The 12231-nt window shown below is 41.8% G+C and overlaps 3 protein-coding genes across 3 annotated transcripts; 2 read left to right on the forward strand and 1 right to left on the reverse strand.

The window, feature by feature from the left end:
• Positions 1-140: 140 nt before the first annotated feature.
• prph2la (peripherin 2-like a) lies at positions 141-3683 on the reverse strand. Its single transcript, XM_080870426.1, has 4 exons — positions 3556-3683; positions 2536-3349; positions 1630-1876; positions 141-1481 (listed from the first exon to the last, which is right to left on the reverse strand). The coding sequence occupies exons 2-4, from the start codon at positions 3114-3116 to the stop codon at positions 1209-1211; spliced, it is 1101 nt and encodes a 366-aa protein (XP_080726552.1). The 5' UTR covers positions 3117-3349; positions 3556-3683; the 3' UTR covers positions 141-1208.
• A 929-nt stretch (positions 3684-4612) lies between these two features.
• LOC308390109 (protein ELYS-like) lies at positions 4613-7423 on the forward strand (the record flags this gene model as incomplete). The annotated part of the gene is made up of 12 exons (XM_080871801.1): positions 4613-4669; positions 4932-5031; positions 5144-5233; positions 5360-5503; positions 5584-5742; positions 5844-5925; positions 6028-6217; positions 6323-6466; positions 6676-6866; positions 6943-7078; positions 7170-7218; positions 7287-7423. The coding sequence occupies exons 2-12, from the start codon at positions 4941-4943 to the stop codon at positions 7421-7423; spliced, it is 1413 nt and encodes a 470-aa protein (XP_080727927.1). The 5' UTR covers positions 4613-4669; positions 4932-4940.
• Positions 7424-7618: 195 nt separating this feature from the next.
• Positions 7619-11820, forward strand: LOC308389918 (uncharacterized protein). The gene is made up of 7 exons (XM_080871525.1): positions 7619-7692; positions 7792-8134; positions 8220-8322; positions 8569-8620; positions 8731-8863; positions 9892-9971; positions 11405-11820. The coding sequence occupies exons 1-7, from the start codon at positions 7624-7626 to the stop codon at positions 11513-11515; spliced, it is 891 nt and encodes a 296-aa protein (XP_080727651.1). The 5' UTR covers positions 7619-7623; the 3' UTR covers positions 11516-11820.
• The last annotated feature ends 411 nt before the right edge of the window (positions 11821-12231 follow it).

Raw genomic sequence — 12231 nt, forward strand, 5'->3', positions numbered from 1 at the left:
TTCTGAAGTTGCACTCGAACTGTTCATTCTTTTAAGAAAAGGACAACAAAAACGTATTCTTGCTATAATAAGTGACTTCCCAGTTTTGTTGTTGGAGAAAGGAAGGAAGAGCAGATCACATCAGCAAGGCTTCTTTTCAGAATTCAAAGTCCTCAAGTGGACAGTTTATTGTCAAACTTTTTGTAGCTCATCCCAGCAAAGTTTATATTTGAGCATTAAAACCTGGTGACATTGCTGAGGCACGAGAGAATCGTAGCAGTGGCTTAAATATTCTAAAAAAAAAAAAAAGTAGTTAAGAATTTCTCATGGATTTCTGTCTGCTGAGCTACTTATGTGAAAACAAAGTACTGTTTAATATTCGCTATCCTTGTAACAACTTTGCTAATGCAGTTAGGCAACTCAGGGAAAAGGGCACACAAAAGATCCAATATTGGTACTACTAGTCTAAACACAAACTAGTCACTACAGATCTTTAATTGTGAAATGTAATTTGTGAGCTTTCGCTTTTCTTGCTGTAAATCAAACTTCTGAGTGGGTTTTCTGGCATGCTCAGATGAAATCATGGGAAACAAGAACAGGTGCTTGAACTTCTAACCCATAGTTGTCTTCATCAAATAATAAATATAAGTACATTTTGATTCCAGTGTTGCAACTGACGGGTGTACAGAGTCTTTTTTTGCAAAAACCACATGTTACACAGGCAACAGATGTCATTTGTAAACAGTAGATTAAAGCACAAGTAATCTTACAGAAAAATAATAGAAATGTATGCAGACTGGTGACAAATTAAAGGAATTTAAAGTGAGGAAATGTGTTGGCTTTGTTATACTGAGGAGAACATTTGGTTAGCATGGTGTGGGTCCTGTGAACCCTTCAGAAAAGTTATGAGGATGGTTTTGGCTCAGTCCACATTATATGAGGGCTCAGTGAATGGATTAATTTGGGTGGAAATTATGTCACCAGGCCTCTATCAATTTTTTTATATGACCATCATATGATCATCGAAACACAAATTGACTTGACTTAAATTATGGTGTTGATATTAAAATTCTATCATTTAGGGTTCATATATATTTTCCACAAACAAAATGCCCATTCCTTCGCCACAGGTACAGAGATAAGAATTCACCAATGTAATGTGTATACGTTTCAAGGCCCTTTGTGGGCTTCAGGAATGTTGTCCATTGAAGTCTTTTGAGTGAAAAAGTTCAACTGTCTTCAGTTATTTGCTTTGGTGGAACATTGTCAGGACCATAGTGTGCTTTTGAGGTGGAGGGGACGTTAATGTTGGGGTCTCCATTAGTGGCTGTGTCTATCTGGTTACCCTTGCCAAGGCTCTTGATGATATTCAGGTTCATGCGGGCAGTTTCCATGAAGCTGTTTTCCAGCAGCCAGCCATCTGATTCGGAGTTGGGGTCTCCCTGTCTCAGGACATTTTCCAGAGAAGTCTGGAGGTAACGAACCCCGGTCAACACTGATAGCTGAAACGACAAGAGACCCCTATTGACCGGCTCGCTCATAGAAATAAACACAAAGCATGATGCAAAGATGTTAAAGTGGCTGAAAAAGTTAATCAGATTTTGTGTAGTTTCCCTTTAAACCCACCAACTCCGACTTGTGTTTCCTCACCTCAAATAACCAGGTGATGAGGACTGTGAGGCCGATGGACTGCATAATGTGTATGTAGTACTCCAGCAGCGCCTGTCGACACCCTTTCATCCAAAGGTTTAGCTCCTCCGTCTGGTGCTCGTAGTTGAAGTGTGCAGAGTTGTTGGTGATCTGCTGCTGGATGCAGGGCCGGGGGGAGTTGATGTTGCAGCAGCTGAATGGGACTCCATTCAGTAGGAACTTTCCATCCACGTTACTCCTGATTCGGCTAAAGCCAGAAAAACAAAGTTTAGAATTTCCCTTAATAGATCAGTGCTTCTGTGATCAGATTTTAAATGTGATGATTGTTTGGGAGTATATTTTTTATATATTTAGACAGTATTTTATTATTATACTGTGCTGATCTGTGCTTCCTGCCATGCCCATTTTTTCTGCCCATTTTCAGTGTTACTGAATATCTATAGCACAGTGTAAGAAATTATATATCAGTATCAAATATGATGCAGGGAAATTATAATGAACTAAAACTCAACTAAAAATTCAAACTAGAAGGGAAAAAACATTTTATTTGACTAAAATAACGATAAAAACTAAGTGAAATGATTGTGAACTTGCAAAACTAACTAAAATGAAATGAAAAAACAAAGATGAACTATCCTTAGTTTTAATATATGTTAGCTTGGTAAAAAAAAATTGTCAAAATTTGTTTTGTGAAGTTTTAAAGGACGCATTTATTTAGACTTTAGGTGTCTACAAGATTGTGAGTCAACCCCTATCAAAACGCTGATGCTAAACTGAATTAAAATGAGAAAATACAGAACTACAACAACTCTGTTGTTTCTTTCTCTGTTTGCCATTTGAACACAGCCTCTTAAATACGAATGCACTTTACCAAAATAGCACCCTGTTTGTGCAGTTTGTACTTACTCCACCACCTCTTTTTGGGACATATCCAGGTAACGGTTGCTTATCCACTGAATTTGAAACCAGTCCTTATAACCGTTGTTTCCACAGCACTGAAACTGCATCTGCAGCATGTCCACGGTGCGCTTTAGGAAGCAGCGTCCTGGTGTGTCTGTGTCCTTATAAAACCTCATGGCCTCTGTCAGTCCCAGGTTCAGAGACTCTTCCAGTTCCCAGTGCATGCAGTAACACATCAGAGCCCCTACCAGCACACAAAAGGTGAAGAAGAAGGTGCATATGATGTAGGGCAGCATGATCAACTTCCAGCGCAAAAACTTGGTGGTGTCCACACAGTCGTAGCAGATTTTCCCACCCAGGAAGTTTATGGCACAAGCGATGAGACCCACAGCTATAAGCGTGTTGGGAACATACTGGATGTCCCTCTCAGCCATCACCTCTCCTTGTTTATGGAGCTCCACCTTGAGGAAGAGGCCTAGGCTGAACAGGATGGCCCCCGTAACTACCGAGATCCAGTTTAGGATCCAGAGCACCTGGGCCAGCTTGTCTCTTTTGGTCTTGGTAAACTTAACTCTTAAGACTGCCATTGCCCGTAACACTTCCCTGAGTTTTCATTCAAGTCCAAGGTGGGATTAAGGGTAGGACACAGATAGAGCTGGAAAGAGGAACAGGTTATCTTCCAGGGGATGTGGAGGGACAAATAGAGGGGGTTTGGTTGTACAGTTCTCTGAAGGTCCTTTCATAAGCAGCTTAGCCTGGTAGCCGAGATTGATATCGTGTGGATGCTGCATTATGGTTGTACTGTAGGTGGTCTGTAAGCCTGTAGCAGTGAGAGTAGATAAAAAAACTCATATAACTGGACAATTTCTAGAAAACAGAAACACTGTTAAGAAACACTGCGCTGAAATGTGATCATCTGTATATACAACCAGAAATAGTATGATTTATATATAACCAAAATATATTGAAGAAACTGAAACAACTCTTCCCTCCCTCTAAAATCCCGAATAAATCCACGGCACTCACCTAAGTGTGATCATGATGAACATTTGATAACACTGCACTTCTGATTTTCAGGTTGTTTTCTTACAAACATCGTCAGATTTAGTCCAGAGCGGCGAGTAGTTGTAGTGACACAGATAGCGTGAATGCAGCCACAGCAGCATCAGAGTGAGACTAGCAGCCAAGTCCTGAACCTCCTAATCCCCTTTAGTCATTAATCAGTCATGGGCCCCATAAGGGATTTGGACCCACCTTCTGCCACCTATGCAAATCTGACTGTCTCGACACTGTGAAAGCAGTGGCCGATTGCCTTTCTCTCTCTCTCTGTGTGTGTGTGAGTGTGTGTGTTACCAGTAAAAGTTTTACAAAAGGATAAAGTTAAAAAAAAATCATCTTTGCATCAGCAGTATTGCCCTAACTGCAAAGTTTAAGCCATCTTTTAATGATGCAGAAAAATAAACATACAGTCTTTGGTGGGGGGTTTGTATTGAAGACTACATTAATAATAAATGCTTTAAAAAAAAAGTTTAAAACTGAAGCACATTGTAGTTGCAGTGCTCTCTAGTGGTAGAAACTTTGCAGTCAGGCTCCAGCTACTTTTATTATTTCATTTTGATTTGATTTTTCTATAAAATTCTTTGAAATATTTTGTTTTTTACCAGCTGGCAATCCAAAATGAAGACAAGTGCAAAAGACAATGACAAAACTATGCAGTGATCTGAAAAGCATGTGGTACTTTTACCACTTTGCCAGTTAATAAAAACACTTCACTGGTCAGAAATGACAAAAACAAGATTTAAACTGGAAGAAAAAATGGGAGTTTTCTTCTCTCTTTTACTTAAGACGTTCACTTTAACCCCTGATATTCTTACCTATTTTGTTCCCCGCCTGTAACACACATGCAAACACACCGATGCAGTCACGACTACTCTGCAAATCAGCCAATGAAATGTTAACTGAGAGTGAGCTTAGAGGATTAACGTGGACGAAAGTAGCTTGTGTAAGAAGAGAATGTTACTAGCGGGCCAGTCAGCAAATCCACAGGGCAGACAGAACTCACAGCAGTCACCACTACAGAGACCAAGAGGGAAGTTTCACTGACCCACAGCAGAAAACTAGACCACAGTCGTTCCACCGAGTAAGTATGTGAAGACCCAACAAATGCAAAACTTACTAAAGTCCTCATGCTTCAGTCTGGTCTTCCTGATGTAAGTGTGGAAACACTTATATAAATGGATTTTCTAGCTTTAAGTGTACGTGCTATTTAACCACTTAAGCACATTACATGGGCTACAGTTGAAAGACCTGTGCAATGCAGTAGGTAAAGTAGTTGTTAGATGTTTTCAGTATACCCACTTTTTTGTGTGTGATCTCCCTTGTCTTGGTTTCGATACCAAAAGCTCAGCGTGATGCTGGACAAAGAGGGTCAGTGGTCTGAGGCATTGGCCAGCAATAACATAAAAGCCATCATCTGCTGGTTGAGGAAGCTTACAGCTGAAGGTAGAAAAGGAACATCCACTCATCATGAAACCAGTGCTCTGTACAATTTTTGCAAAGACCCTTTAATTCCACAGTTGTTTGTTGTTTCCTTTAACACTGTATCTTCAACAAGGTTATACTGATGTGGGGGAAATCGCACCAGCATTTAGCTGCTGGGTACAGCGGACAGCAGAGTTTGCTAAAAAGGAGTTATTAACCTTATGTAAGTACATATTACATCATATTTTCAGTCTTTCTAAATGTGCAAACTTAAATTTGAAGTTGAAGTTACTTTGAGTAACATATACTTTGGATCTTTGGATCTATTGTGTCTTAATTATTCCCTCAGGCTTCAGCTGTTGCCAGGGTCTGTGGATGTTCCTGGACCGCGGCTCCTTCACTAGAGTGCACACGTTACTCCAAAAATTAAGGAACCTGCTTACATTGGCCCAGTGGGGAAGAAAACATCTCTGCTCAGCCCACCTCTGGCATGGTTTGTGCTAAAGATATCCTAATCTTTAATGCTGTGACATGATAAAAGCCTTTCTGAAATGCAATGTCTTCTTTATGCAGGAGTGGGAGTCCCATGTGTGGTCTGCAAGGACACATACAGCTCCTCAGACATCCGACATGGCTGCTGGAACAGAGAGCAGAGGATGCTGATGCAACACATCTGGCTGGGACAGCTGGTTCAGTGGTGGGGCATCATGGGGCTTCTGCCAAAGTTTCCTGGTATAGATATCATCACATCCCAATAAACTGGGATGAAGAACTGTTATTATACCTCTAAATCCTTTTGTTTTTAATGTTTGGTTCTCTGTTGTTTCTGTCAGAGACCCAAGAAGTGAAGCGTATCACTCAGATGTGGAAGGAAATGGATCACAGCCACCGAAAAGCTGGTCTTGAAACACAGGGGTAACTCTGAAAGGGTTTCATTTTAGAGCAAGTCTCTCTCTGAACATACTTTATCAATTTCCTACCTGTTTTTTCCCCTTTAACTTCCTTACCTTTTATTAGACGGGAGGAGGGAGAAATGGGAAGATTCAAGTCTTTGATACAGAGCATGGTGACACAGCTATGCAAACAACACGGGTGCATTTGGATGTCTGGAGATTGCACAGATCCACGTTATCCTCCCCCTAATCTGCAGGCGCTGTTGAAGCTCGTGCTGATCCCTCATATTGACAACATGTCAGTCCAGGCCATTGTATCCATCCAAATCAGCAAAGCTTTTCTGTGAAACATACTGATTTGTTGCTTCTCTATGTGCACTTACTTAAGGTTAAATGTGTCTTAACTTTTATGACACAAGCTCATGTACTTCATCCTGGATGTGGCAAATTTCCTACAGTGCAAAGATGACCTCCTTCAGGCTTTTTGTCATGCGTTCACAATTCCAGCCACCTTTTCCCAACAAATCAGAGCCTTCTGGATGCTTGATCATGGACACACTGAGGTATGCAGCTGAAAACGAAACATTAAAAAGATAAGTGTTGAAACGGCCAAAATGGCATGCAGGTGACTCAAATGAGATATGTGCATACTTTAAAGTGATTTAATAATTTGCAAATAATAAGTAATGAATGGAGCTACAACATTTTTTCTTTTAATTGATAAGAAATTTACTTAACAAAGTGCTGTGCGCTATCTTACAACCAATCCCAGGCCTCCATGGAGCTGTTACTGAGCCCAAAGGCCTATGTTCCTGCCCTCTCCTGGCAGCATCGTTGCATCATCCATTGTCTCCTGACAAGGAAACAGCCTCAAGAGGCATTACGGTACCTCCAGTGGGCCAGGCCTGCAGTAGAGACCACTGATGATGCCAAGCTGTTTGCAGATGTACTTATTCAAAGCAGGTACTACATGTTTGATAATATAATGTTACTAAATAAAAGCTCACTTGCAGACTCAATTTGTGCTTTCAACCCCCAGTTGTAACTCTGATGCTTGGGCTCTGTTGAAGAGAGGCCACACAGAGACTGAAGATATGAGCAAATACTTCCTCCAGACTTGTAAAGGAGTTGGCCTGTGCACAGAGGCTTTAAAGTTCATTCTTGTTGAAAACAATGTGGGTGAATCACTCATTTACATCAAGACAAAATGTACATACCAAGACAGCCTAGAAAGGACTTTTAACTCTCCCTAAAAATCTTTATCAGAATGAAGAAGATGGAGCTGAGACCACAGAGATGACACAGATGAAGAAAGGTATGAAAGATATTATTAAACAGTATTAGGATATAACTGAGATGTCATCTAATCACATTGTTTTGCAGAAATGCCACCATGTCCGCTGTCTGCCAAGCTGTACCGGGCTCAGAAAGTTGGCAAAGTATCAACAGATGAGCAGGTGAAATTGGTCAGAAAGGCTGTGAAGGAAGTGAGGAAACCAGATTCCAAGTTGAGGTACTGAGGTTGTAGATGTCACACTTGGAGCAACTGCTTGAATTATGTTAAAACACAATATGCATTAGACACCAGATTTATGATGTGCACTCTCATTTCAGGGAGGTAGTGTGGCCAGAGCACACAGAGAGAATGCCCAACAGCAAGCAAATGCTTCTGCCCACCGAGGCTCTGCGTCTACTCACATGCAGCTCTTCGCCAGTGCACATGGCAATAGAAACACAGCAAACAGCACATACAGCCGACCCAGAAGAAGAAGATCCTGTCATTTACAATGTATATATTTTCATTGTCTTTGGTAATACTGGTTGCAATATACAATTGCAAAGGGATTTTAAGTAATGGCAACCCTTAGATTTTATCCTGTATTCGCAGCAGCAGCAGCAGCTGGAGACTCAAGAGAACATTTTTTCTTCTGAGGAGGATCTAAGATCCTTGTCTGCCTCATCCTCTACCTCAGCTTCACCCTTGCCTCTTATGAAGTGGGACCCGCTTCACACATATAAAAGCACTCTGACCCTGCAGATGATTTCCTCTCTGCTGACGGATAGAAGTAGCCAAAGCAGGGGACAAGAAGAAGAACACAGACCCCACTCATCAGCTGGTGTTTTCCTAAATATCCCTGAGCTGGTGCTGACACCAGATGGCGCTACAGAGCCTGTTTCCTTCAGCAGCTTGAACAAAGACAGCATGGTAGAGCTGATGCTTGCTGCAGATGGTAAGCTTTGTCTTGGATTCTCTGCACACACCATACATATTGAGAGATTCCCAAGAAATGGAAGCACTTTCTTACGTTTTACAAGTGGGAGAAGGTGATGAAGCAGATGTTTTTCTGGAAGAAGATACTATCGGGGTTGACGGGCTTTCAAGACCTTCCACATATGAAAGCCTTCTTTCAGACACAAGGTCAGAGGTCATCATAAATCTCACAATGCTTATGATAAAGTAAATTATTAAAACTGGTTGATATTTGGGGCAAGTTGAATTTCCAGTATGAATTTGACAACAATCAGGGCTGCCTGATAATTATATCTGGCTTAATTGTCATCCACTGAGTGATCACATAACTAGCTGCTACACGAGCTCATGAATATATCAGTCCTGGCCCCTCAAATGTCACTCAGCCAACCTTCTCCTCTCACTGATTTTCAGTTTCACTGAGGTAGCCCCAACTCACTGCGTCCAGAAAAAGAAACCTCATCAGGTAGGTAATAATTTTAATTTTAAAGTACATAGTGACTCTATTGGTTCAGTATCTAATTAGCAGCTGTGTTCTCTGTGAGTGTGTTTACACTGTATACTGTATGCCACCAGCAAGACGAACCACAGGGATGCTCCAGCCAACACCTCCCATGTACCTCAGCTGAAACAACCCACGACATGCTGACAGATCTTCATCAGAGCTTTGTTTTGAATTGGTCTATACCCAGGGGCTCGCCAGGGATGGGTAAGCAGGACAGCTCCCTCCTCTTCTCTGTGTGTAGCTCCACCTTTCTTTACACATCTGTCAACCCCAGCCCAACCTGCAACACTGAAACCACCTCGGTTTATTTGGGCACAAAGAATGAGCGCCTCCTTGAATCCATGTTAAGAACTAATGAATCCTCTCACTCAGCCTGGCTCGATCATTGCAAAATGGGCAAATGGTGGAAACAGGATGCTGAGACTGGATGTAGTGTTTCCAGGTGTCTGCTACAGAGCTAAGCTATTACAGCCGGTGCATTTTGGATCACAAAAAGTCTAAACAAATAATAATATACCTCTAAAAGTATGCACGAATCTATGCAGCCATTTGGTGCTCAGTGATCAGCAGAGATAACAAGACATGTTGCCTGCTCAACCTTTAGAGCTCTGGAAACAATTCTATCTTTTGCAGTGTGTGTGTATGCATGTGTGCGTGTGTGTGTGTGTGTGTGTGTGTGTGTGTGTGTGTGTGTGTGTGTGTGTGTGTGTGTGTGTGTGTGTGTGTGTGTTAAGGGTCAGAACTAATTGTTTGTCAGAGGAACTGCAGGGGTGCAAGATGCAGGCACCAAAAGCAGGGGGGCTTGGCTGCTAGGAGAGGGAGATTGGAGAGGAAGTGAGGTGTCAGAGATTGGTTCCCTTAACCTTGCTGCAGCATTCAGTGATCCATTAAACAGCATCCCCTCCCTCCCCCACGTTTTCTGTCAAAGGGTGTACCGTCTACCACCGCAGGCAGACCTCCCTCCATCTGCTGATCACCGTTGAGCCTCAGGGAGCGATGGCCTGTTGGCCCGTACTGATGCCCCAACCTTGTCGCAGAGACAGCGGTTAAAGACGTAACAGTGGAGCAGTGTTGCATAAAAGATAATAGTGTCAGACTTGTTGTTACCAAGATCCCCATTTATGTGATGTGTTCATCACTGGATTATGACTTCTAAGGAAATTCCAACAGAAAACAATATTGATAACATTTCTGTTCATTTGCAGATGACAAGGGACTTTCTCTTGTTCTAGGTCAGCCTTATTCCTGTGGACTCGTCAATTTTTTGGACTTCACTGCAAAGCAAAAAGGAGAAAACAGAGATGGAAATCAGGTACTTTGTTCTGACAAACACCGTAAAATGTACAACATGTGTTATGATGAGTCTATTATGCATTCATCACAAAATTGTCAATAGGGGTCACTATTGTTCCAGTTAAGATGCTCAGTAATATTTGGATGATCTCATTTTTAGTCCCGGAGGATTTCACTTCATCACATCACAGCCTGGCAGGTCCCCTCTTTAGTACCTTTCATCCACATTTCTCCCGTCCCTCTGCATAAACATCACTGCTTTTAAGACCTCCGCCTACAATGATGTCATTGTCCAAAGTCACGTGATTTTTATGGGGAATTTTTCTGGAGTATCTTGGAGCACAGGTGAAACATCCATAAGATGCCAGGAACATGGTTACCATTTATTTGTCAAAAACAAAGTGGCCACTGCTCTGTAACACATTTCCTTCCATTTAAATGCTGCTTGTGCGTTGACCTGAGTGTTACACTTCTAATAGCACTGTGCAGATATGACCACGTAATTATTTTACAGAGGTTTCATTGGATAATTGTTTAATTGGGATGTAGTCACCTAATTATTTTGCTCTGAACTAGGGACCATATGGCGCTTGGCAGGTGAAACGCAATTAGGCCATGCTAATTTATGATGATTATACCTGAGCATGACTGAACAGCCTATACTGTACAAAAATGTGTCTATCAGGGCCAATCTATTTTAGTTGTAGAGTGCATGTTTGGAGTGATGGCATTGCATTCATTACCCTGCAGTTTCTGTGTAAGCGTGGGTTTCCAGGGGGTTGTTTAGTAGGAAGGGCTGTTAGTGTTACCTAATTGTTCACCGAGGCCAGAAACAATACTTGTAGGATTTGCTTAATTGGCAGATAGAGAGATTAATCACTAATGAGTGAAATTAGTTGAAGGCAAACACTTAACGACTGATCAAACTATCATGTTCTTTGTGCCAGTGCGACTAAAGATAATAATAAAATCGAGATATTAAGCAGTTATTAGTTCAAACTATAAATTTGGATTTGGCCCCACATGACCTCAAGCATGACTGTTCGTGATGATTACTGGCACAGTTATAGATGAGATTTTCACCATGTGGAGCAAACAAAGTCATCCATCAAATCTTAGGAGCCCACTAAGAAATCACGGCCGCTTAAAAAGATATCACAAAATTAAATACTATCGACTTTGCTGTCTTTATGAAAACACCAATATTTGCACAGAGAGAGGCGGGGAACGTTTGTGTGGGGTGATGTTGCATGTTGAAACGTTCATGATTCAAGGGGAGATGAATGGCCTCTATTAGGAGCATTTAATCAGTAGCTGGCCCAGTGCTCCCAGTCTCCTGCACCCCCTGGGGAAAGATTAATGGGTACAGGATATTTCATCAGGTCCTCCACATCACTGCTCAGGATATGAGGCTGTAATTGTGTCTGTTTTTGCTGTTGTTTCGTGTTGCAGGCGGAGAAAGATGAGCCCGCAGGTTGGAGCAGTTCGGGGAAGGTTTCCCAAGGAGCCATAAGGAGTGGCAGAGCAGGATCGAGAAAAGGCAAACGAGTGAAGAGGGCATGATCATCTGCAAGACAAAGAACAGCCTCTTATGTGATGCATTTTAAATATATTTAAATTAAAATCTAAAGGGAAAAAAAATCACTCCAATGTTAAAGTTTACCACAAAGAGTGTTAACCTCCACCAGATTCATCCTCCAATCACCTGGTCAGATACTTTTGACAGCCTTTGTTCCCGCCCAGTGGTACTGTCCCACCTCACCCTTAATCTTCTGCTGTAATGTCTCGTGTCAGCAATACTCAGTAAATGATGAGACATGAATTCTTAAATATTGCTATGAACTATGACTCGAGTAAAGAGTAGTAAGTCTGAGTTACATTATGTCTTTTTTGACTTTCCTCTGATGAACATAACAACGTTGCGTGTTTCGATTCAAGTATAGATGCACTACATTTAAAATGCACTTGTGATGTCCTTGAAAATGATTGTGCACTTTAGATTCTTCACTGGTTTCCTCCTCTTGGAAAAAAAGGGATGTTTGCTTTGCTGCCATTGCATCTCATGAAAAATGGATGACCTCCCAAGGCTTTCTTCTGCCCATTGCTCTTCATATTTGCACAAAGCCCAGGGACTGCATTTGGGTTAGCATCCTCCCTCCCTCCATCCTCCCTCCTTCTTTCTCTCCCTCTGTGGTTTGTTCGCGGGGTGAATAACTTAACACATATTTCAGCTTGACACACTTCTGCTCTGGGTTTCCCCTGGGTGCCCAGTTCACGAG

This window comes from Rhamphochromis sp. 'chilingali' (assembly GCF_963969265.1).
Source record: "Rhamphochromis sp. 'chilingali' genome assembly, chromosome: 21".
Lineage (NCBI taxonomy): Eukaryota > Metazoa > Chordata > Actinopteri > Cichliformes > Cichlidae > Rhamphochromis > Rhamphochromis sp. 'chilingali'.

Excerpts from the sequence above, each read along its gene's own strand:
- prph2la (XM_080870426.1), bottom strand. The coding sequence starts at position 3,116 with ATGGCAGTCTTAAGAGTTAAGTTTACCAAGACCAAAAGAGACAAGCTG. Across the intron at positions 1,877-2,535 it reads TCCCAAAAAGAGGTGGTGGA|CCGAATCAGGAGTAACGTGG; the intron begins GTAAGTACAAAC and ends TTCTGGCTTTAG. Across the intron at positions 1,482-1,629 it reads TCATCACCTGGTTATTTGAG|CTATCAGTGTTGACCGGGGT; the intron begins GTGAGGAAACAC and ends TTGTCGTTTCAG.
- LOC308389918 (XM_080871525.1), top strand. The coding sequence starts at position 7,624 with ATGGCAATAGAAACACAGCAAACAGCACATACAGCCGACCCAGAAGAA. Across the intron at positions 8,135-8,219 it reads GCTGATGCTTGCTGCAGATG|TGGGAGAAGGTGATGAAGCA; the intron begins GTAAGCTTTGTC and ends ACGTTTTACAAG. Across the intron at positions 8,323-8,568 it reads AGCCTTCTTTCAGACACAAG|TTTCACTGAGGTAGCCCCAA; the intron begins GTCAGAGGTCAT and ends ACTGATTTTCAG.